Source organism: Crassostrea angulata, chromosome 4 (assembly GCF_025612915.1).
Source record: "Crassostrea angulata isolate pt1a10 chromosome 4, ASM2561291v2, whole genome shotgun sequence".
Taxonomy (NCBI): Eukaryota; Metazoa; Mollusca; class Bivalvia; order Ostreida; family Ostreidae; genus Magallana; species Magallana angulata.
This window is the reverse complement of record NC_069114.1, coordinates 47,940,082-47,967,090: the sequence shown is the minus strand read 5'-3', so window position 1 is coordinate 47,967,090 and position 27,009 is coordinate 47,940,082. Positions and strand designations below refer to the sequence as shown.

Genomic DNA, 27,009 nt, shown 5'->3' with positions numbered 1-27,009 from the left:
GATCGTCTAGTTAAACTAGACGTTCATAAAAGCTCCGCAGAAACGCACATCTACTTTTATAGCGGTTAGCATAATTACGCTAAATGCTTTATGTAATGTAAGGAACCGGATAAGTCAAAGCGCCACCTATGATGAATCAAAATATCGATAGTACCAAAAGCTTTTTCTATTTTATTTATTTTTATTAGCAGTGTGATTGTATTATATGGTAGCAGATTTGAAAGATGCTTTGATTAATTCAATTTGCAGTTTTATACGCGGTACTGTTTGTGTTCAAAGTTTTTTTCTTCATTTTTATTCTCCTGGTATCTTTTCGTATCTTTTGTTATCCATCCTGAAAGATAATCTAAATAAATTTAAAAATAATTCTTTACACGGCACAATGTGAGTTCAAACTTGAGACACTTGCTGTTGTAAATGGGCATAAAAAATATGAAATGTTTTAATTTATTATTTTGATATTGGTATTCAAAGAAAGGGACAGCATTGGCTTGTCTTATACATTAAAATGATGGTTTTATTCTGAGCTTGCATGGAAACTTCACACCACCCGAAACAAAATAATTCTGTATGCATGCAAGGTAACAACATTACCTTGTCATCCAAATACAAACCCAAGGTTATTACAGATATACAGGTATGGACTGATGAATTTTTGGTTTATGCTTTCTTGGGCCCCTGACAAGCGGAAAAACAACGTTGACTGTTTGACATAGGACCCCCCTTTTTTTTCTAATGAAACCTGTTAAAACCACAGAACATTTTATTATCTGTTGAGATATAACTTAGACTTCATTAAATTCAATGATATCCTAACATATACCACAGAATAGACTTAAAAGGCTGTCTGACCGATACTTAAAAGGATGAGAAGCGATCCCACTTTGTATAAATTTCTAACATCCACAAATATTAATACATTCGAGGTGTTTTACCTAGCTTTGCCGAAAAAAAACACGAGAAGTTGCAATTATACTCATTAAACTAATTTTATTTTTATGCACAGCGCAATTGATTGCTATTTTATTTGTAAATTTGTGCGCTTTATAAATGATAATTATAATAGATAATAATAAAACTCAAAAATGAAAACTTCATGCAAAATATCCCAACAAACTTGCTAATCGCTTTCCAGTACTTTCAGTACTTTGATTCATTTAATTCATATCATATATATATATATATATATATATATATATATATATATATATATATATATATATATATATATATATATATATATATATATATATATATATATATATATATATATATATATATATATATATATATGTGCCGAACGCCCTTTGGCGACCGGCAATAAAAATAATCAAAGTACTGAAGTACTGACGGGAGTTGATTTTATCGATTGTCATTTATTTTAAAAACAACTTATCTTGCCTGGCAATAAATTTTTAGTCTGTATTTGAATTACGCACATTTTTATTATATGAATTTTTTAGACTTTTCTGACAAGAATTTCGAGAAACCCCATATGAATCATGTTGTGTAATATTTAAATATATATTTCAAACTATATATCTGCTTGTCGGAGATTTACGGAGACAGCCGAGCGCCTGGTTGGACGAGACTTTATTAAACTCTGGCGTATGAACACATGAGACTACAAAAATATCTAAATATCTAAATGTTCGTATTATATAAAATTTGACTATTTTAAATGTGTTTATACATACGTTTCCTTGAAAAACAATGCTTCAGCATACATAACATCGAAGAACTAAGTCTTGTCAGCGGTGATGATTTGTGCTTAGGTCCAAACACTGTTTCACTTTCGGTTTGCCAGAGTAAATGCATAGGAGAGTTGATTAAAACCAACTCCCAAAAATGATGCGTGTACTATGTTCTCGTTTTATTTTAGCAATTCATATAATTCATGTTAAATTTTCTTTTTCTAAAACACACACAGATGAAGCGTCAGTATTTTTTAATTGCATAACAACCGTATCATGAATTTATAACATCTATATAGTGAATGACTTGTAGAAGAGTGATATAAAGAGTCATTTATCCAATTTCTAACCTACAAGCAATAAATCTCTCTATTTAGTACTATTATACATGTATATGTTGTAGCGCAAAATTGCACTCCAAGTGAATGAAACAATCAATTGACACGCCAATTAGATTCCATGATAAAAACAACAACCATGGCAATAGACCAAAAAATAAATACATAAATAAATAAAAAGTCCAGCAAAAAAGACCCCCAAGAACCTGTGACGTCTCGATATGAACGAAATGTGCTTGAATGTGACAGTCAATTGCATTCGCTCTGCTGTTAATTGCCCGATCATGTTAGCGGTTTCTTAAGTTCTCCCTCCGTGTATATCATCAATCTCATAGAAGGTGGACACTTTCAGATATCTATATGAATGGATGAAAGTACGTAATATTTTTTGAAAACAACTTCTTTATTTACAATTCAAAAAATGGAGTTGTCCAATTCCTCCGTAAATAGTTTCAGTAATTTTTTATCTTTTTACCATTATCCACCTAATATGAAATTAGATATTTTGGAATTCAATGACTATCGTTTTGGCTAATAAGTAAATAAACACACTTGCCAATTGATTATCGGGCACTTGTTTTTGACCATTTCGTCTTCAAAATAGGATTTATTCACAAAGCACAGCTAGATCACTCATCCCCCCCCCCCCCCAAAAAAAAACGCTTTACAAGCGAAAGAGAAAATTAACAAATTATCTGGAGTTTTTTGAGGACACGAACCGCGGCCGTGGAAATAAATCACAGTCATCGTATAGTTTACATCTGATGATATATAACTCAGTCCGGACATTACACATAAAAATCTGAATATATTTAAACATTTTCAAACTATTTTCATAACTATCTTACATACATGTATGTAAAATGATTAAGCTATCTATATTGTGGACAAAAGTCCTACATCCCTTGCAAGATACGGCGCAGTAGCAAGGCAATTGGTTAGTAAAAATTATTATTGAACTTCCATTTACATATATGTAAGCTGTACTCAGCCGAATATCTTAAAGCTTGTTAGATGAAATAGAGCACCTTAAAAAAATTTTAAGGTCAGACGACACGTTCCTCAACTTTAGATAACTTTTTCAAGGAATTTGTTAATGGTTTACTTCTACTCTGACAAGCTTTCTTGGAAAAAATTAGAAAACCTTACCAGGCATTTCTGCAAAATACTAGAGTTTGTAATTTCCTTTATAATCTTGAAAATACACTTGAATTTCTGATATAAAAGTAAATAAATATACAGCACAGCGAAATACCATAGTGGAGCTCTATCTTGACCGGGGCCAGGCTTTGAACTCACGACCTCAATAACCTACGATCTTGTCAGTGGGCGGCCACGTCTACAACCACTCGCCCATCTAGGCATATTACCATGTACAAGTAAATTTTAATCATTTGGAAAAAAATTATAAAAATATTCATTTTTATTTGAACTCTTTATTACGATGAGATGCTCGAGAAACGTGTCGTCTGACCTTAATTACTACATCCCAAAAATGTCGGGAAAACGCATACATGTATTTGTAATATTATCATAATACACTTCCCACATTTTCAGTACTTTGATTCTGCAAATGACATTAATCGCCGTTTTTTAGTCCCCTACCGGTTTCACCGGAGGGGCTTTAGCTTTCCTCTGCGTCCGTCAGTCCGTCCATCCGTCCGTCTGTCTGTCCCACTTCAGTTTTCCACCCTTTTTTTTCTTTATGCGTTTGAGGAATAATATGAAATTTTCTGAACAGCTTCAAAATGTCAATATACAGATCAAGTTTACACTTTTGTAGCGTCTGGTTGACATATTTTCGAGAAAATTAATTTTTTATATTCCAATTTTTTAATGTTCGGGTTCGTTATCGGGTTCGCTGTATATTGAAAACGAGGAAAGTATGTTGTCAGTAATAATATGCTTGTACCATTCCTTTTATTGTTTCTAACAAACAAGTTCTGTAAAATAGTGTCAAACATTGTGTTGTAAATTTAATCGACAGGGTTTTTTGTATTATTACAATAGGGTTCGTTATTGGGTTGGTCTGGGGTACAGAAGACGGTAAGAAATGATATTCTGCATATACATTGTATAACAGGAGGTAAAACAAGTTTAGCTTTTTTAAAAAAAAAAGCTTACCGTCTTAAGAGTGAACCCTAAACAGCAATTAATTATCAAAGACAATTTAATTCTTTTTATATAAATGTCACCTTCCTCTACATACCATGGCGTTTGGAACATTTTTATGCCATCATGTGTCTTTTAAGCCTGCGTGTCTAAAATTGAGAAATGCCTACCCAATCTTGTAAGTTGATATCGACTACAGTAGGGTAAAGGAGATCTTTAAAAGGGTCGTAGACTCGTATTATTTTGATAAAAAGCTATACCGCTGCATTCAGTATTTTGTTTAACAATTATTACACGTAGTTTTACCTATCTAAGGTGCAAACAACTTTACCGATATAAGCCATACCGCATCAAAAATTTTTATTTTTTTTTTTTTTTTTTTTTTTTTTTTTTTTTGAAAAACAAAATATTGAAAGAAAAGAAAATAATTTCAGTAGATATTATAGAATATTACTTTCCACTAGTTGGACCTGAAAATCAAAAGGCTGAATTTCATTCATATCAATTTGTATTGCTTTTTCGTTTTCTCACTTTTTAAAATCTACGAAATTTGTTAAGTCGTACATGAAAAAGGGTAGAGATCAACAGAAAATTATCTCCCTTGTGCCAAACAGTATTTCAACCAATGCAATAAATTTAAATTTTCACATCATGTATTTTCTACCAATCACAAAGGAGAGGAAGTGCACAACCCGGAGACTGTAAATTATTTCAACTCTTGTACCCTCTTCCAAGGAAGACGGCAATAAAGAGTGTTATTTTACCCATTTTTTATTTATTTTTCTATATCAACTATGTAGTTTGAATTTCCTCTGTTCTTTTATCTCTGATTAAAGCATACCATCTCGTTTATAATAGATTTGAAATAGATGTATGCGTCGAAGCTTTCATAGTATAATACAAACCGGAAGGGGACGTGTATTGCTTATGCAATACTCTCAGAATGCTTGTTATCCTTGCAACTTTATTCATTGTTTATTTTCAAGAAGTGAACGCATGTGAACCATACTACTATCGGATGCATGTTACAACGAAAAAAAAACCAAAGTCATTCTTTGACACCTTTCCTTATTTCGCCGCGTCATACAGTTGTGACGTATTGACTATTAAGAAGGCTGGGTGGTCCTGGCCAATTTTGGTCTATATTAATTTTATCTCCATGAGAGGAAGACCTCTGTAGAGAATAAAGAAAAAATATTTAAATTTCAAAGGTAAAATGTTTGGAATTTTTTTTTTTACTAAATAAAAGTTTACAGCTAAACAAAAATGGGTAAATTGTTCACTTGCCTTCATAACTAGTTTAAACTGGATCTTTCTATTATTTGACATTTCCTCCCTTTTTTGTCATGATGATAACGAGATACATGTCTAGATGAATAAATATGCAGTAAATGTTTAGTGACCACCGTTAAAAATTGAAGCGAGGAAGGATTCAGAGGGGCATGGTCACGATTTTGGTTAAAATTTATTTTTCCGCAAATGAATGTGACAAACGCTGGGATCTGTATTCTATGTTCAAAACAAATTAGCATAAGGAACAACCAGTTTGAAGAACTTTTTTCTGGTATATTGAACCAATGTAAACAAAAACATGACAGGAGCCTTGCTTACATTGCAAACACTTGTGAGCACTGTATCTTGCTCATATCTCTTCGACTAACACTCAGATTCTGGTTGATCATTAGAAAATTAAAATTTTACCAAAATCGTGATCAGGCCCGTTAAATACATGTACTTATTTGCACTTATTGCATACGATTGAATAAAACAGTACTTGTACTTCATTTCGCAGGAATATTATCCTTTTCGTAAAGAGCACACTCAATTAAAGCTAAATTAAATTTATTAATAGACCACGTCATCGTGTTCTGACACATAAAAATGCATCCATACCTCTGAACGGAGAATCCTGTTCCTGACAAATAGGGCGTTTATGATTTAACCATCACGAAGAATACAATACACATTTATAATAGTGGAGACCAAAAAATGTGTTGGCTTTATCACAGTTGACACATCATTGCAATTCAAATATCTTAATTGTTATCTACAGCACTTGAGGACGTTTTGCTAGGAGTATACACAGTACCGTGTGTGATTAGTTAACTTCTAATTAAAAGATGCTACAACTTCCATTTTTATTTTCGTAAAACTGACCGTGACGACTTTTACTGTAAGTAAACAATTTAGTAAAACATTCATACTAGTAAGCTGCAATTGTCAAGACATCGGGAACGGTTGGCCTAAGGACATATCATAAAGCAAAATAAAAAAAAGGATTATTAAGTTAATCCACATTCTTGTCCGGTTATGATGATCGTATGAAGATGACACGGTTTATTGCCCATGACCCGAGACGATTTGACCCGGTTCATTGCCCATAACCCGAGAGGTCAAAGGAATGTGATTAGAATTATGAAGAGACAGCAAAGTCTGAATGTCAAGTTCCTGTGGTTTACGCCAGCTGTGTTCAGTGCTGTAAAGCCTGTTTCTGATTTTCTTTTAATCGATGTTAGATATTGAATATTCTCCGAGTGTTAACATTTTTGATTGACTTTTCTGCTCTATTTAATTTGAGTGAAATACGATGGCCTGTCTCTTTTTTGACATCCCTTGATCTAGATGTTGGTTTCATCACAATTGGGAAGGTTAATTTTCAGGTTTGAATCGCTTTAATGATTGGTTTGAACATATTTTAATGTTAACATGGTATATACAATGGAATCGGGCACAAGTTCTTTAAACTTAAAACGCCCGTTTTAATTATTATTAATTTTATGTTGCAAAAACTATATAAAGGAAAACTACATGCGTGATTATTTCAGACTGACCAAATAAAAAAGGAAACAAACATTGACATAATTTCTTTAAAAGTAATTTCATAAATTTCAAAATTGCTCAATTTGCAAAAAAAAAAATATTATTTGAATTTATATGTACTTGTATTATAAAGTAAACGGGTCTTTTAAAAATTATAATTTTTTTCTTTATCTTCCAACTTTGTTTCTGTTTTTTAAAAGTGGCTTTAACAATCTTTTGATTAATTGCAGTGCGCGTAAAGGCAGCACGTGTTATTGTACAAACCTTGATAAATACATTAAAAAAACACGCGCAAATTAATTTTTTCAGGTGATAAAAATTATGTAATTTAAAACTTGTACTTTCTGTTACAAAAATAGACCAAGAGTAATTTTTTATCTGTTTTAAAAATGCGCATACTAAATTCTCAGGTTTAATCGTGTTCTCTTGAATTGGTCTCTTCACAGGGCGTTTCATCTAGATCTGTGACAGGTGCTATCAACCCCACCCTCCCACTGGAGTCTCACCGCAACTGGTCGGATGTACACCTGCCGATCGCCTGAACGCACCCTTTTCTCTTTCCTCTTCCACTCTAATCCACTTTCCCACATCATCACATCATTAGAATAAAAAATGCTGTCTTATTCTTTTCTTTTTAATGGCTTTATAAAGTCATCCACCTCATTTGTAGTAAATTCATTAGTATATTCACTGTTGTTGATAATCATGTCATGTTAATAAGCTTAAGAAATTTAACGTTAAATGAGTTTTTGTCTCGGTATGAAATATCTAACACGTAACTGTTACTAAACAGTTAGTGTATACGACAATTCTCCTTTAGAATATAATCGTTCTGGGTAATTTAATAAGACTTGTCGATTTATGATGTTCAAGAAGAAAGAACTTTGAAATTTTCTTAAATCATTGACACGAAAAAGTAAACATTTTTGTCATTATCGTTAACGTTAGACTAGGGGCGGTAAAGTTTGCTTTGATGAGGTAGAGGTGGGTTAGATTGGATGCCAAAAGGATACCAATACTAAAACTGCATTAAGGTCAGACGACACGTTCCTCGAGCATCTTTTTGTATCTTCTCGTAATAAAGAGTTCAAATAAAAATTATTTTTTTTATAATGATTTCAAACTGATTAAAATTTACTTGAAGATAGTAATATGCCTAGATAGGCGAGTGGTTATAGACGTGGCCGTCATCGTCAAGATCGTAGGTTATTGAGGTGGTGAGTTCAAAGCCCGGCCAAGATAGAGTTACACTATGGTGTTTCGCTGTGCTGTGTATTTATTTACTTTTATATCAGCAATTCAAGTGAATTTTTAAAAAGATTATATAGGAAATTACATACTTCAGTATTTTGCAGAAAAGCCTGGTAAGGTATCCTAATTTTTTCCAAGAAAGCTTGTCAAAGTAGTAGTAAACCATTAACAAATACCTGGAAAAAGTTATAAACAAATGAAAAGCAGTAATGTGACAGCAAACCGGGTTTTCTTTTATGCGAACTGTATCCATAATCCATGTCAACCCATATCCAGTGAAATGGAGTACCCTATATGCAATATTTTGCCAAAAAATGACTAAGTTCAAAAGCTGGTATTTTTTTCATAAATCATCAAAAATCAAATTCCTAGCAACATGCACACCTTTGATATATGTACAACTGATCTGCAAAAGAACAATTTCCTATCTTGAGAACTGTAGGAGGAGTTATCCGTACAGTGAGGGTACCTTATTGGCAGCCGCCCGCCCGCCATTTTCACCATTTTAATAACCGGATTTTTCCGTTGGAAAACCCGGTTAAACATTGAGGAACGTGTGGTCTAACCTTAAATCGAAACAGTGCAACACGTGCATCTTTGGAAACTTGTGAAAAGCTATGTAAAACTTTAAAAGTTATTGTTAATATTCGCAGATATATTTCCCTAACAAACATGATCAGAACCGCTTGAGCAAAACAATGTACTTATAGCTTTAATACATTATTTTTTCACTGAAGGAATGAATGCATTGAAAACATTTGTTGCCAACCGTTTCCCCGCCGAGTTAGAATTTCTTAGATTTCCCCGACAGCTGTTTTGCTGTCATCATTTCATGATATGTGTCAGCGGTTAAGTCTTAACCAGGCAAGTTTGACATACTATTAGTATAAAATCCTTTCTCAAGCGAGTTTCCCATTTAAGTCATTTACGCGAGCACACGTGCGTTTTAATTATAATTTACAGAATATTCGTTCACTAGAAATCGATAAAAGCTACCGAATCACGCAACGTCTCGAATTATAATCAAAATCCAAACTTTCTGAATTTCAAACATGAAGGGAAAGTCCCCCAACCTGCGAAGAAGCAAGAACTGAGTTTGTTATGTATTTCAATCGATAATAAAACTTATCATTGCCAAGACCACAACAAATACGATCAAAGACACTGACAGTAGAGGAGTTGTCCGTAATGATGAGAGTTCGTTCTTTACTCTTATTATTTTTAGCACATTGACACTTGGAGGTGTATGATTTGAAACAAAGATAACTATCCATCAGTCCCGCTCTTCAATTGACAACAAGGGTTTGTTGTTGTTTTTGTCAATAACTGTCTGTGACGTAAACATTATCCATTTCCCTATTCTACGTGTACATTACAGATACCGTTCGTAGTATCGAGTTACGCACGTTTTATTTTACAAACAGGCCCTTATATCTCGTATTGGCCAACATACCCGTGTCGGTCCTGGATAAGACAAAGTTCAGTGTCGTTTAGCGGACACCATGTGATGCTGACAGACACCCAGACAAAATGAGCCCCCAACCAACCGATATTTCCGCATCTACAGCTGATCTACTTGGAACTTAAGGGTTCAACAGGTTCTATAGGCAAATTGTTTGAAACTTAATTACAAATTCATATCAATCACTTTCCAATAAAAATACTTTTATTAACATAATTCTATACATCTAATTTAATGTATGCCATACGAATAGATCAATCATAATTTTGTAAGTTGTAGATTTTTATTTTCATCTTTTTATATTACGGAAACCTTTCTTGTAAATCCCATCCTATCTGATTTTTCATCAGCGTATTTCAGTTGAAATAAATGTTCTCGGAACAACATCTAAACAATATATCTGAATTGCAAAAAACAATTAAACCACATGTAACGCTTTTTTTTTCGTTTTTTTCATATTGAGTAAGGAACAAGTGTCTATGACACATGTTGTTGTGTTGTCCCCCATGTGCTTTTATTTCTTTTTGGGCCAGCTGTTCTGTTTTCCTCCCTTTCCATCTTGTTTATAGCTGTGACTTTTCTGTGATCTGGCAAATGATTGATTGGATCTACCAACCTTCAAAAGATTTTGATTACCTTAATTAATAATAATGTATACCAGTAATAATGAATCATTTTTCAGTTAAAACAAATCAGATTTCCCTACATTATCATTAATTACAATAACAAAAAGAAGAAATATCTTGATAATATAAATTAAGAGATAAAAAGCTTACAATAATGTGAGTTTTCAAACATAAATTTATGAATATATCAGAACATTTAAATTTGAATACAGATATATTTGCCCTAAAACAACAGGAACAATGCATCCCAACAACTGACATCAAAATATCATTAGTATCTGCAATCTGCTTTAATATCAGAACTGGCAAGATATCAGAACAACTACATGAATGTCTGACAATTATTAGATATCATAACAATTACCAGTGATAAATATCATATCAGAACAATTTATCAAATATCAGAACAAATGATCTGATATCAGAACAATTTATCAAATATCAAAACAAATGATCTGATATCAGAACAATTTATCAAATATCAGAACAAATGATCTGATATCAGAACAATTTATCAAATATCAGAACAAATGATCTGATATCAGAACAATCTATCAAATATCAGAACAAATGATCTGATATCAGAACAATCTATCAAATATCGGAACAAATGATCTGATATCAGAACAATTTATCAAAAATCAGAAAAATTGATTGTTATCGGGACAATTTATCAAATATCAGAAAAATTGACTGTTATTAGAACAATTAATCAATACAAGAATAACTGATTTAATGGAGAACAATTTATCAAATATCAGAACAAATGATCTGATATCAGAACAATTTATTAAAATCAGAAAAATTGATTGTTATCAGAAGAATTTATCAAAATAAGAATAACTGATTTGATAGCAGAACAATTAGTCAAATATCAGAACAACTGGCAGAAAATTTGAACAATATGTCAAATATCAGAACAATTGATTTGATTTAAAAAGAACTTTTAAAAATAGATATCAGAAAAAGACTGACTTGATTGTTTTGATATCAGAACACTTGATATAATACCAAATCAAAACACAGATATCAGAACAGTTATTAGAACAACAAACACAGATATCAGAAGTTATTAGAACAACAAACACAGATATCAGAACAGTTATTAGAACAACAAACACAGATATCAGAACAGTTATTAGAACAACAAACACAGATATCAGAACAGTTATTAGAACAACAAACACAGATATCAGAACAGTTATTAGAACAACAAACATAGATATCAGAACAGTTATTAGAACAAACACAGATATCAGAACAGTTATTAGAACAACAAACACAGATATCAGAACAGTTATTAGAACAACAAACATAAGAATGTATCACACTTAATAAACATTGTAAAGCTTCCTACCTTTTGGTTTCCCTTGCCTTTTAATGAAGCATAAGGATTGAACACATCGTGTTTCTTCTTCTTACTGTCACCACCTATAAATAACTAATCTTATTAGTAGAAGAATTGTAGGAGAGACAGTAAGACAACACTAACATTAAAAAGATTGAATTAAGTGATATCGTACTCAGTCTGCCGAACAACTTTGATGCCCTCACTTACATCATTAAGTACAAGAACTTAGAATGTTCTATTTCAAAAAACATATTCACAAATGCACTACCTCAGTATCAATGCAATTTGTACAATATGAAGTCCTGACCCCAGGATCATGAAGCAAGCTTAGACTTAAGTCAAAATTTGTAAACTGTCATATTGTCTTGTGAGTAAATACACTGATAAAATGAAATGCTTTTTAAAATGTGTCTCTTTATAATGTTGATAATTACAAATTTTAGACATAACTTTATGGCAAATTGGAATTTCATAAATGACTGAAATTTAGACTTAACTCTAAAAATGCTTCATGATCCAAAGTCCTGATGTACTGATACAGAATAACACTTACCCAAGAAAATATTTTTGTCTGCCTGACTGTAGTCGAAGGCGGCGAACTCGGCATCTTGCTGCTTCTCTCTCTTCTCTTTCTTCTTCTTCTTTTTCTGGGGTTTGTCGTCGTCTGTGATGCGTAAATTGACCACACCCTCGTTCTGATGTTCCTTCTGGCGTTGTTGTGCATTTATCTACATTTATATAACGGCATATTTATTACTAATTATTCACCTTGCAATTCCCTCCCTAATAAATTTTCAATTTTCCCTTATCTTAATAGTGCACTAAATTCCCAATATCATAATTCTTTTAATCAATAGTGCCATAAAAATGGAAATGTCCTGTTCTACATTTTCTATTCGACTTTGTACTGTACTTGGCAGAGGGGGTATATACCAGGCTTTGCCTGTTTCCCAATTTTATTGAACTATGAATAAAATACGTTCAAATTAAAAAAACCTCACTAACAAGTTAAGGTGGTATGGGACACTTCCATGTTGTGACATATTGTTTATTGAAATAAACAATAAAATGAAATGTAATTATATAAGTAGTTTCTTTTTTCAATTTTGTCACCTAGCAGCATAGCGCAGTTGGTTAGAAGGTTTACAATGAATCCGTAAGTCATGAGTTTGAATCCCTCTTGGTGTTTTACAATTTTTACCTCTTCAAATATTTTTAAAACCTATTTTTGGTTAAATATTGTCAACTTTGAAATCCTTAACCGGTGAAAGTATTTCAATTGTAATGTACTTTAATCCACATTAGTATCGACAGATGTCCCATACCACCTTAAGAAGAATTTTTTGCAATAAATAGTCCATTCATTTTTGGTGCCTTTTCCTGCTACAACAGAGTGGGATGTGTTGATTTTATACTCTGACACAGAGACACGCCCACTTCTTACCTCTCGGACCGACAGGTCTGGCTTCTCTGGGGTGGGGTCAGGCTTCAGTTTCTTTGGGGGAGGACCTTAAAACAAAAGAAAATGATAATTGATCCCCTAACCTTCTACAGATACATATACAGTCAAACATCATTATCTCAAACAAGATGGGACTGTTTTAAAACTTCCGAGATATCAGAGTATTCGACATTTCTAAGGTAAAATACTTAAAAAATAGGTGGTTGGGACTTACAAATCACTGTGACATATCGAAGTTCAACTGTATATTGGTTTTACAAGTAAGAGTGTTACCGTATTTGATGAACACATTGAATGCTCAAAACTGATGTTTAAACAAACATTTTACAACATGACAGACAATGTTTATGTAAATACTTATCAACTGTACCTTTGGGAGGAGTAGGTGACCGCTTCCTCTTCACAGTGTGTTTCTTCAGAGTCCAACTACCCAGACTTTGTGCCTGTAAGAACAGTACATACATGTAAAATCATGTGTTTTTTGACTTCCCAAAACAAATCTACAAAACACAAAAGTCAAGATCCTGTCTATAGAGAAAAATATATTTGACATTACCTCAGATTCTGCACTGGGAGCACCTGTATCAGGCAGAAACTGTAAAACAAAATCAAACAAAGTCAGTACACAGGTATCAAGAGAAAAAATCACACAGAGGCAGTCAAACAAAACAAAAGTTCTGCAGAGGGCGGTCTTTGTTAGGACAAGTTCTACCTACCATGGTGTATGGACTCAGGAAGGAAGAGGCTAGGGCCGCCGCCATTCTCTGTCCTTTACTGGCTGCCCTTTTGTCTCTCTGTAACACAACATGAAAGATAAGTGTGGTACAAACAAGTTCTTGTAAAGTACCTTAGTTGTGGAAATATCAGAGCAAAAAGGAAAGTTTTCACTTGAGCAATCACACATGAACAGATAACCCTACATATATGTAATTTTTTCAAGCATGTAAATGTTGCAGAATAAAAATACCTGCTTTTATACATATGTGTTTACCATGGATTAACTAAATTACTATTCAATACCAACTTAAAGATACATCTATGATTTGTCTATATGGAATCTTCCTATCAATTTAACAGGAAACAATAACTGGTACTCAATTGAAGTTTGATACTGACAAAAAATGATGCTAATTGTACATGTGGTGCTCTGGTCAAAATAAGAAACAAGTGAATTGCCAATCCTTTTACTGAGGGAATTTGTTATACTATAGACCTGTAGAGTGTTACAAAGTTCTACAAAGCCTATGTAAGAAAATGATACAAAAATACCAACCTTGTCTCCAAAGGCTGTGAGTAGAGGTTTGGCCTTCATCCTCACAATGAGGCCTGAGTTGTTGGTACCATACAACATTGAAGATTTAGTCACCATGGATACATCTAAAAAAAAAATGAGAGTATAAATCTTCTAAAAATCTCTTGAAGTTACAAGTGCTGAAAGAGATTTTGCAAATTTACAGCTACCAGTATATATTGAGAGAGAGAGAGAGAGAGAGAAAGAGAAAGAGAGAGAATACCTGGTATTGTAGGCAGATCCTGACTATCTGTAATGTGACTTGAGTCATGAGGACAGTTCAATAAATGAGCAGGGTCATATCTAGGGTGCTGGTATACACTGGGTTTCTTTTCTTGAGGCAAGGAGACCTAAAAAAAAGTATTAAAAATATCATTACTTTTAGACATTTTGTTTTGATATCATACCTATAAATACTGAGGAACTTCATGGTATTGTCTCCATTTAGGTGCATACCTTCAGAAGGGGTGCTTCCCGGGCCTCCAGGATAAAGCTGTGTATCTCGGGTAGGAACTGCCTGACTAGAGGAGGGATGGGGTTACAGCACGCAAAGATACCCTGCTGCTCCCGAGGCAGGATGTCAGCTATCTGGAGAATCATGTGGTTAGGTAACACATACCTGTCAATAGAAATACCAAGTGGTTAGATCATACATACCATCCTAAAAAAACGTTTGTTTGGAATTACCGCCTTGAGGTTTCTAGACCCAGGAGGGAGGGAGGAAATTTTTTCTATTTTTCAAACTTCAAGTTTTACTAATCAAAAATTTGTATAAAAAAAAAAAATCTATATAAAAAAAGTTCCCTTCCCTGTGCAACAGCCCTCTGTAAGTAGCCTTACATTGTGCACACACCCTGCAATAGTCCTAACATTGTGCCACCTCCATCTATACATGACCTACCCTGTGATGCAGCCCCAGGGTTTTGATTGACATGTACATTCTTTTGTCCTTGACCTTAACCTGTGCTACACCTGTTTACCCTTGATCATAGCCCATGATCCACTTTTCTCCTTGATCTTACCCTATGCTACCTCCTTTTACCCTAGGCCTTACCATGTGCTATATGTACATTCTTTCGACCTTGACCTTACCATGTGCTATATGTACATTCATTCTTTCACCCTTGGCCTTACCATGTGCTATATGTACATTCTTTCACCCTTGGCCTTACCATGTGTTATATGTACATCCTCTCTCCCTTAGCTTTATCATATGCCATATGTACAGTGTACATTCTTACACCCTTGGCCTTACCATGTGTTATATGTACATCCTCTCTCCCTTAGCTTTATCATATGCTATATGTACAGTGTACATTCTTTCACCCTTGGCCTTACCATGTGTTATATGTACATTCTCTCTCCCTTAGCTTTATCATATGCTATATGTACAGTGTACATTCTTTCACCCTTGGCCTTACCATGTGTTATATGTACATCCTCTCTCCCTTAGCCTTATCATGTGTTATATGTACAGTGTACATTCTTTCACCCTTGGCCTTACCATGTGTTATATGTACATCCTCTCTCCCTTAGCCTTATCATGTGTTATATGTACAGTGTACATTCTTTCACCCTTGGCCTTACCATGTGTTATATGTACATCCTCTCTCCCTTAGCTTTATCATATGCTATATGTACAGTGTACATTCTTTCACCCTTGGCCTTACCATGTGTTATATGTACATCCTCTCTCCCTTAGCTTTATCATATGCTATATGTACAGTGTACATTCTTTCACCCGTGGCCTTACCATGTGCTACTTTCCTTAATCCTTCGACCTTATACTGAGCTACATCCCTTTGTTTTGATCTTACCCTGTGCTTTCATCCTCCTGCCTGGCCAGTTTGTCTCTCCATTGATACAACTTCTGTAGAGCCTGCAGCTGTCGAGAGTTGAACACCTTCTTACTCTTCCTGTACAACTCCAGGTATGAGTCTTCCTTAAACACCTGCTTCTTGTACACCTGTATGTAAAATGATTTTCAAACATTGACCTTCTTTATGATAATATAGTATACATACCGGTAGTTTGTCAGAGTTAAGAGAATATTTTTACCCAACTGACAAATGAAATTTAAAGTAGTTCGATAATTGCAATACATTACAATACCAATTTTTTAATGTTGGTTTGTTTTTTCAAAGTGTTACAGCTATGCTCTATGTTGCTCTTGTAAACAATATCAAGAATAAGAATATTAGAACAGGAATGTATTCAACATATTTTGTTTCAATTTTCATTTTGAAATTGTGCCATGACAAAAAAAAACAGGTTGATCATTTGAACTTATTTACTCAAAATGCAGACCAAACACTGTACCTTTGCACAAATTTCTGTGCTTCTCTGAAGAACGGACAACAGGAGATTTTTCTGGTCGTTTCCACGGGCCAGCAGTTCCTGTTTCATCCTTTGGTAAATGTAAGTCAGGTAGTGGGTGTCTTCCCGTGCGTACTTCATCAGCTCAGCAGGGAGGGGCCTGAAACAGAAACACTCATTGTAAAATATTACATATGCTCAACCACTGAACCTGAGTGCCATCTTGATATCAAGGTATAAGCATCACATCACAAGATTTAACAACATAAAGTAAAACACATTTTAATACAGGAAATCAACAGAAACATTATATACATGTATGAAAATTTTATTATCATTCTCAGAGTAGAAAGAATGAAACTGCTTTCATGAGGTTCATGAGAATCTAACTACAAAACATACAACTGTTATATTTAACATAGAAAGTGATGATCCCTCTAACAATGCCTGCGCCCCTGTTTGGTGTGTACCTTATTCTCCAATCAGCCAGCTGGTACTGTTTGTCTGTAATGATGTCACAATAGTGCTCCATCAGATGAGCCAATGAGAAGCGAGAGTGATTTAGAACTCGGGCCGCCTGTCCAGTGTCAAACATGTTCACCACATAGAGTCCAAGATCTCTCTGTAGCCAATCAATGTCGCTGTCTGCTCCGTGAAAAACCTGACGCAAACAAGGGCATTCAAGGGTCAAAATTACATACAGCTTAGAGACAATATCTACACAAACTAGCTAGCGGTAGCCTAAATGCCAGGCATGTTTCTAGGATCACTATTTGTTACTTGTATCTGTTGATCAGAAAGCTTGATGATTTCATATAATTATATGATAGTTTTTACCAGAGTTTCAATTCATCTATCGATCTATAAAATTACAAATTAACCAGGATTAGTGACCTTCATAGTTCATAATGAGTCTGAGAATGTGAAATGTCATCTTCTGTGTTGAAAGTCACTTTGACAGCTCGAGGTTACTCTGACTTGTCAAGAGTTTCATCAATAAATAGTCTTACCTTCACCACTGCAGGATGAGTGAAGATCTCGTTCAAGGGAGATAAGTCATTCCTCAGAGCAAGTGTGTCGATCAGGAAGTCCTCGGTAGCTGTGGAGATCTGCATCAGGCAGGTAATCCCTTGGAAGGATCTGTAGGAATGGTGCTAAAATTTAAAACAATCTGTAGGAATGGTACTAAAATTCAAAACCTTAATCAAAGTAGAGACCAAATGTTCTCAACAATGTAAGACTGACATGCCCGGCAGCACATTGATATCGACACAAAGTAATAAATTTCACCCTATGTCTCTGTTCATGAGCTTTTATGTAATATATGAATGTCAAATTCGTTAATCAAAAAAATCCAGCGATATGCTTACCTCTAGATCCACTGCTACTATGTGTTCTTTCCTAAGTTTGTCAATAACTGAGCTCAGTTCTATTACCGTGGAAACAAAGGTCAAAGGTGTGTCCTCCACTAAACGAGGTTTCTGTAAAAAAGGAAAAAGGTCTTACTGCCATAGAACTAAATTTTTGAAGAAATAAAACAAAAATTGCACAAGATTCTTTTAGCAACAGTAACATTACTGCACAATCTGCTAATACTTGTAAATCTGGAACACATTTGAACACTTAAAAGTGATTTTACTTGTACAGGAATGTATAATGAACACATTCTAAAACTTACAAGTGGTTCAGCTTAAACCTGTGTATCTTGAACAATCATAACTTACAAGAGGTTCAGCTTAAACCTGTGTATATTGAACAATCATAACTTACAAGTGGTTCAGCTTAAACCTGTGTATCTTGAACAATCATAACTTACAAGTGGTTCAGCTTAAACCTGTGTATATTGAACAATCATAACTTACAAGTGGTTCATCTAATATCATCCATGAATATAGTCTATAACTTACCAAAGGTTCTGTGTCCTGCAGCTGTCGATCTGTTGGTTTCAGAACACTCAGTTCATACTTGTAGGGATGTGGATAGCTGTAAAAGGATAATGGTCACCTCAATATCAGTATAACATGTGACACATGTACATACATGCCAACAATCCCGATTTTTGCAGGATTCTCACGATTTTACGTCGTCAAAAAAAGAAATCCCGATCGGGATTGCCAAAATACCCCGAAATCCCGATTCTCAAAAAATCCAACCCGTTTTACGACAATAAGTCCCGATTTCCATCCAAAATTTTAAATCCCGCCCTGCTTGTCTACGCTAACCAATCAAAAAGCGGGATTATGACCGCCATTGCTGTTTACCTGTATCGCGTGTGTGTATATCGGGATGTGTGAATTGGTGTAATTACCTACACGCTGATGTATTTGTAGCAAAGAAACAGCATAGGTTATGGCTTGACATCTTGTTAAAATGCACATGTTCTTTAAAAGTATGTTAATCACAAAGAGAGATAACCGTATTTCTGTTTTCCATGTTCAAAATGTGAATGAAAAAGTATCACATTTAAACATTCTCTTTTAAGCAATTGAAAAAAAGTCATAAGTCTTAAGGTGGTATGGGACATCTGTTGATATTAATGTGGATAAAAGTTCGTTATAATTGAAATACTTTCACCGGTTTAGAATTTTCAAATTTTACAATATTTAACAAAAATATTTGGAGAGGTAAAAGTTGTAAAACCCCCAGTGGGATTCGAATTCATTACTTACAGATTTGTAGTAAACCCTCTAACCCACTGCACTATGCTGTTAGGTGACAATATTGGGAAAGAAACTACTTATGTAATTACACTTAGTTTTGTTGTTTATTTTGATAAACAATACATCACAACATAGAAGTGTCCCATATCACCTTAATCTAGATACTATTAATATAAACTTACACAAAATCAGGATCCTCTAACATGTTTACATCGTCTGGAAGTTTTAGACTTTCTAAAATAAAAAGAAATTTTATGCAATTCACAGGGACTGTGTACATTCATTATATAAGTATTACCTAATAACCTAAAGCAAGAAGCTCTAACTTAAAGAATATTCTCTACAAAATGTGTGTATAATATTGCACACTATAAGAAGAATATTGCTAAAAAATTAGATATTTGGTACATTTACAATAATTAATCAAATAGCTCAGATTAAAGTGAAAGTACACGTAAAATGGCAATACAACCCCAGCACATACATATTTATATATCCTGAATAGATTATGGCAAGACTGTTTTCAAAACTTGGTAATCAAGCAATAACCTTTGTAACTAAATTAGCTGCATTGTTATGAAATAGGAAGAATGTTGACCATTAAATCTGTTAGATTTTGGTTGTCCATATAAATCATGAAGTTACTGACGTGCATGTATAGAATCTTAAATTTTATCTAAACGTTCACATTTTTTGTATTTCTTTTTCATAAAAATTGAAATTTTTTCAAATTGTTTAATGTAAAAACTCTTATCATTTAAGGCTCTCCTACTTCCAAAAACAGCAACAAACAGGTAAGTGATTCAAGCATCACCTTTCATCGACTCAAGGGCGTTCAGAAACATTACCTTCCAGTGACTTGAGAGCGTTCAGTTTCTCTATGATTTTGGGTTACACAAACATTGACACTTCCAGTGAGGGTATTCAGTAACACAACCTTCCAGTGACTTGAGGAGGTTCAGTAAAATTACCTTCCAGTGACTTGAAGGCATTCAGTAATATCACCTACCAGTGACTTGAGGAGGTTCAGTAATATTACCTTCCAGTGACTTGAGGAGGTTCAGTAATATTACCTTCCAAAGACTTGAGGAGGTTCAGTAACATTACCTTCCAGTGACTTGAGAAGGTTCAGTAATATTACCTTCCAGTGACTTGAGGAGGTTCAGTAATATTACCTTCCAGTGACTTGAGGAGGTTCAGTAATATTACCTTCCAGTGACTTGAAGGGATTCAGTAATATTACCTTCCAGTGACTTGAGGAGGTTCAGTAATATTACCTTCCAGTGACTTGAGGAGGTTCAGTAATATTACCTTCCAGTGACTTGAGGAGGTTCAGTAATATTACCTTCCAGTGACTTGAGGAGGTTCAGTAATATTACCTTCCAGTGACTTGAGGAGGTTCAGTAATATCACCTTTCAGTGACTTGAGGAGGTTCAGTAATATTACCTTCCAGTGACTTGAGGAGGTTCAGTAACATTACCTTCCAGTGACTTGAGAAGGTTCAGTAATATTACCTTCCAGTGACTTGAGGAGGTTCAGTAATATTACCTTCCAGTGACTTGAGGAGGTTCAGTAATATTACCTTCCAGTGACTTGAAGGCATTCAGTAATATTACCTTCCAGTGACTTGAGGAGGTTCAGTAATATTACCTTCCAGTGACTTGAGGAGGTTCAGTAATATTACCTTTCAGTGACTTGAGGAGGTTCAGTAATATTACCTTCCAGTGACTTGAGGAGGTTCAGTAATATTACCTTCCAGTGACTTGAGGAGGTTCAGTAATATTACCTTCCAGTGACTTGAGGAGGTTCAGTAATATTACCTTCCAGTGACTTGAGGAGGTTCAGTAATATCACCTTTCAGTGACTTGAGGAGGTTCAGTAATATTACCTTCCAGTGACTTGAGGAGGTTCAGTAACATTACCTTCCAGTGACTTGAGAAGGTTCAGTAATATTACCTTCCAGTGACTTGAGGAGGTTCAGTAATATTACCTTCCAGTGACTTGAGGAGGTTCAGTAATATTACCTTCCAGTGACTTGAAGGCATTCAGTAATATTACCTTCCAGTGACTTGAGGAGGTTCAGTAATATTACCTTCCAGTGACTTGAGGAGGTTCAGTAATATTACCTTCCAGTGACTTGAGGAGGTTCAGTAATATTACCTTCCAGTGACTTGAGGAGGTTCAGTAATATTACCTTCCAGTGACTTGAGGGCGTTCGGTTTCTCTGTGATTCTGGGAACAAATGGTCTGTTCTCGTTGTCTATCTTGTCCCGGAACTTCACCTGTGGCCTCTGGATATTTCTGGCGGTGAGCAACTTGTATTCTGATATACTAGGTGACCCTGAACTCTGAAATTACATATAGGAATATTACATATAAAAGACCAGGGTTGCTCTTAAATCTTACCCACATTTTATTAGTTCAAATAAAAATTCAAATTGTTGTTTGTTGCTGTTGTAAATATATACTGTAGGTTAATTTGATGGATATAAAAAAGGCTTGAAAATTGATTTTGAAAATAAAGTCACAACAAAGTTTGTCTAACACATCAGCTAACACTGTCATTCCATATAATTCATATACTAGCTTCTTTACCTTCTTATTCCAGCTGGCTGTTGAGGTTAATTTTGCTTTTGGTGTTGCCGTGGCAATGATTAAATTTTCCTCTTTTTTCTTAAGCCCTGCTGATTCATCTAGGAATGATCCCTGTACAAATTTTAACAATAAATATCAACATTCTTTTGTGCTTTCAAAATTCAAAATTAAATGTGTGCATTAATATTTTCCAATTCTACAAGAAATATTTCAATCAATGAAATGTCAATCAAAAGCAACATTACAGCATGATCATCTAATATGAGTCAAAAATTAATAGATCTATTTCCTAGAATATAAAGTGAAAAATTTCTTTTAACATTCTATTCTTTATCTTAAAACATAATATAATATAATTAGCGGCTTATTAAATCAGTACTTAACCTATACCTTCAAACTTTAATTGCAAATTACCAAACCTTCATTGAAAAGATTGCCTTTACAGAAGTTTATTTTTTTTCTTTTGATATCTTTGCTTTGGTCTCATTTCATAGTTTTATTAAATCACATTGGAAATACAGAGTATTCTTCAATGGTAAAAAATAAGACATAAATCTAACAGTACTTTAGTCTTTTTACATACAACTAACTGAAGTATGTGAGTTTTCTTACTTACCACTTTCTCCAGAATATGGTCATTGGCATCCATTAATACATCAAATTTATCATCAAGGTCCGTAGCCTCTGATGATGACGTCATGTTTCCTTTCACATTGTGGTATCGCAAAACATTTTGGATGCTGTTTAGTAAAAAGTAATATCATTACCTCTACTGAATTCACTGATAATGATGATTGTCATTTCATTGAAGAAATGGCTTTCTAAATAGCGCTTTATTTACATACAATGGTGTACTCATTTGGATTTCACCAGGTGTTGTGTCCATTCTTAAAAGTATTAATACCAGATAGATTAGTAACAGCACTTATTTACGTACCCTTTATAGGTGTGGGCAATAATTAAGTCAATAAATGGACCAACTTTCTGCGTAGAAAGAAACTGTATACAAATTCAGTATGTGTTTTTTTTTTCAAGGTTTTGGATCCTATTAATGTTCTCTACGATAACATTTTCAATTATCCTTATAACATAGAATAAAACTGAAGAATCATTTAAATCTGTTTGTGTGTGTGTGTGTGAGGGGGGGGGGGAGGGGGTGGTGGTTATAGATTTTCAATAGCTTAAAGTTTTCTGAGAAGTTTGAATTACTATATCTGGAACTACTTACATATTAAGGACCCGTTTGCCCTCAATATCAAGAATGTCCCTGACTCCCTGGAAACTTGAATAGTAATCATAATCATCCCCAGCAGCTGGTAGATTATTGGAAACACGAGTTGCTTGAACCACCGACTTGAGTGCTTGCTAAAATTATTAGATTCAATATATTTATTTTTAAATCTATCTTATGTAAATAAACTTCTTGACAGTTCCTTCTGATACAAAATATATCCGCTACATTTTAGCTTTAGAATTCATTAATTATATATCAATGTCGTTCGTATATTATAGATGTAATTATGCATTTTACAGAAAAAATATCTGAGGAAATTCGAAAGAACACCCCACGTGTTTATTTACTGAATGATTAATGTCGACTTCTTATATTACTTTTAACAACTTAATCTTGTTTGGTATACTTTCAACCTACCTGTGTAAACGCATTAACATCCTGAAATCCAGCGATGGGCTCGCTTTTTTCATTTTCGTTATTTGCTGACATTTTTCCTCAAACTTTAATCCACGGACTCGAGATTTTCATAAAGAATGTCAAACCCGATCATCTTAATTTTTTTTATTTTTTTTTATTTTTTTTTTTTTTTGTTAATGGCGCTGTCAATTTCTCTGGCGATGTATCAAGCTTAACACGTTACATTTTATTCTTTTTATAGCTAAAAGGACTAAGTGCGGTTTTATGCAATTTTTGCCCCCCAAAATCAAAGTTTTAGAAAGAGCTTTAAAATAAGGTGAAAGATAGTTAAAATCATATTGGGAATAAAGGTGTAAAGGGTTATCACTACAGTGACGTCATAATGTAGAAATGACGTCATGAATATTGCATTATTTTGATAAATTGATGTTTTGTAGCAAAATATGGGTGTTTTCCGATGGTTTTTTGACTGGGAAACATCGAGCGCAGGCTTGCTCAAGTACCATATTTTAGTATAATGTGTATAACTATCTGAAGAAAAGTATATGTTAAAATCGCACTTGAGCAGACCTGCGCTCTATACTTCCGAATGCAAAATATAGAGCAAAAATGAGAATATTTTCATTTGTTTGCAAATTTGCGGGAATTGGGCCATTTAGGTGACGTCATAGATACACAGCGAATGAGCAATGATGACTAAAATCAGTATTAAAGTTATAGGCATCCTCTATACAATGATTTGTGAAGATTTTATTTTTATACGATACTATCTAAAAATTGGTTGAAATCGGGGGCAGATATTTGACCATACCGCACATAGTCCTTTAAAAAAAAATGTACAAATACTGTGTAATTTATACAAAAGACGCTGTAACGTTTATGGATTTTTCTTCTTTTTTTTTTTACTTTACTGTGCCTGGGGTATCATCGAGTAACTGAGCTAATCGGTCTATTTTTGAATCATGAAAGAGACAACCGGAAAATTAACTTTCAAAAAAGTTTAGAAAAGTGGTTTCTTAAATGTATCTATATAGTATTTAATGTTAACCAATTTCAGGCGTGTATTAGAGATGCGCACAGTTATTGTTAGCTTGTCATATTTGCATGTACATGTAGTTGATAAAAAGATGTCTGAATAAGATTCAGTTATGATATACTGGGGGACCCTGAACTCTGAAATTACATATATGAATATAACATTTAGAAGACGGCAAGATTAACATGCACAAATTTATGTGAATGTATAAAAACCAAGAGGATAGACTAGTACTAGAATTGAAAATGGTATTAGTATTAGACGTTTGTTGTTATTAATGTGAATTTAAGTACATTGTAATTGAAATGCTTTCACCGGTTTAGAATTTTCAAATTTTACAATATTCAACCACAGAGAGAAACTACTTATATAATTACTTTTGGTTTTATTGTTTATTTCGATAAACAATACGGCACAACATAAAAGTGTCCCATACCAACTCTAACTGGAAGTGAATCACATTCAAAATATAATCACTGGTTTAAGTTGTTCAATTTGTACGATTTGACAATAAAATGCAAGCATAAAAAATGCAATGAAATAATGCTGTATATTTACATTTCCAGTGTCTTTGCCTGTGATAACACTACGTATCGATTTTGTACTATATAACCCATAATACAAATGACGCCGAATTGAGGCCCTAGCGGGGTTTGCTTATTTATATTTAAATATTTCATCGTACAATGGCTTAAAATTTTATAAATATATGGAATAAGGAATCATTCTTTGAATATTATGAGGTGATAATTTCGGTCGGGACATGATCAAATCTATCATAAAGCCCTCGAGCTTTATTGGATTTGATCCCGACCAAAATTATCACCTCATAATACTCAAAGAATGATTCCTTATTCCCTATTTAACGCACTTGCTGCGCTACGCAGTGAGATATTATAATAGCGAGCGAAGCGAGCTCTAAGAACCAGTGTGCGCGGGAAAAAGAACGAGCTAAACCTTCAGTTCATCAAACAAAATTTTTTGTCTACGTCCCATAATGCTCTCTAATGTTTTCACCCGTGGTGCTATGCCAAAAATGGCCGACTTTTAACTCGTAATTTACGGTGACTTTAAGTTTGAAGACACGTTTCGAGTACCGCATATGCCTTGGCGAGACTCAAAAGATTTGTTGCATGCTTCCATACCTTCATATTGAGCCGAGAAACGTAAACAAAGACGAACAAAGTCATGGATGACGTCACAGTGCACTCGCGCTATATTTCCCGCGAACAATTTGGAGGTGGATCAAACATCTGTAATGAGTGTACTGGCTATTTCAGTATAGACTGCTGCGATACCTGCCTCATTGACATATGATTTGTTTTTAATCTTTTTTTTATACAGAGATTTTGTATATATATACTAGCAAGAGCCATACTATACTGTCATATTGATCCATTGCTAATTGTGCATGCATGTACAGTAGGCAGGTAAGTATATGAGTAGGGGGGAAATAAACAATAGGACATTCTGAACTAAATAAAAAGGAATAAAATGAAAAAATAAACAGGTAAAAAAATTATGTAGATATTGCATATAGTCAGACAATTAAAATCAATCAAAAGTGGGAAATTACACACCTACAAACAGGTACCGGGCTCTCTCTCTCTCTCTCTCTCTCTCTCTCTCTCTCTCTCTCTCTCTCTCTCTCTCTGGGTAGGGGGTTGCGCTGTATGTATCATAACCATTAAAATTAGTACCTTTGGCATACTTATTGTAGAGCACAAATTCTTTGACGTTCGTTGACACCTAAATAAAACTATAAGTTGACAATGATGCAAGGTATGTGTAATTCTTGCTGCGCTCGCCAGAACGGTAGCACCGTAAAACATATTATTGAATATTACATGGATATTAAAGTTATTGTTTATTCTATTGTTTATTTCGGATGACAGTACAATTTGGAGGTGTCCCACACCTCCTGTAGCTGAACACCATTCAGTATTACCCATTGCTCTCTCCCTTATCGTAATTCTTACATGTAACGTTATATAGGCCTAACCACCAAATGTAACTCCGTTAACGCAACTGCACCACTTATGTGATGAACAACAGTTTTTAGTGACTATATCATTATATAAATATTAATAGCGAGCGCAGCTCGCCGGTGCGCAGCGCCGGCGAGCGAAGCGAGCTCTAAGAACCAGTGTGCGCGGGAAAAAGAACGAGCTAAACCTACAGTTCATCAAACAAAATTTTTTGTCTACGTCCCATAATGCTCTCCAATGTTTTCACCCGTGGTGCTATGCCAAAAATGGCCGACTTTTAACGCGTAATTTACGGTGACTTTAAGTTTGAAGACACGTTTTGAGTACCGCATATGCTTTGGCCAGACTCAAAAGA

The 27,009-nt window shown here is 34.2% G+C and overlaps 1 protein-coding gene across 1 annotated transcript; it reads right to left on the bottom strand.

Moving 5' to 3' along the window:
- Positions 1-9,941: 9,941 nt before the first annotated feature.
- Positions 9,942-23,774, bottom strand: LOC128181927 (exosome component 10-like). Its single transcript, XM_052850507.1, has 22 exons — positions 23,631-23,774; positions 23,208-23,344; positions 22,596-22,719; positions 21,980-22,090; positions 21,579-21,732; positions 19,566-19,617; positions 18,631-18,706; positions 18,094-18,204; positions 17,734-17,877; positions 17,194-17,384; positions 16,727-16,883; positions 16,225-16,373; positions 14,864-15,026; positions 14,631-14,757; positions 14,390-14,493; positions 13,833-13,910; positions 13,673-13,711; positions 13,487-13,559; positions 13,099-13,163; positions 12,208-12,382; positions 11,661-11,734; positions 9,942-10,293 (listed from the first exon to the last, which is right to left on the bottom strand). Exons 1-22 carry the CDS (start codon positions 23,700-23,702, stop codon positions 10,192-10,194), a joined length of 2,478 nt encoding a protein of 825 aa, XP_052706467.1. The 5' UTR covers positions 23,703-23,774; the 3' UTR covers positions 9,942-10,191.
- Positions 23,775-27,009: the final 3,235 nt, after the last annotated feature.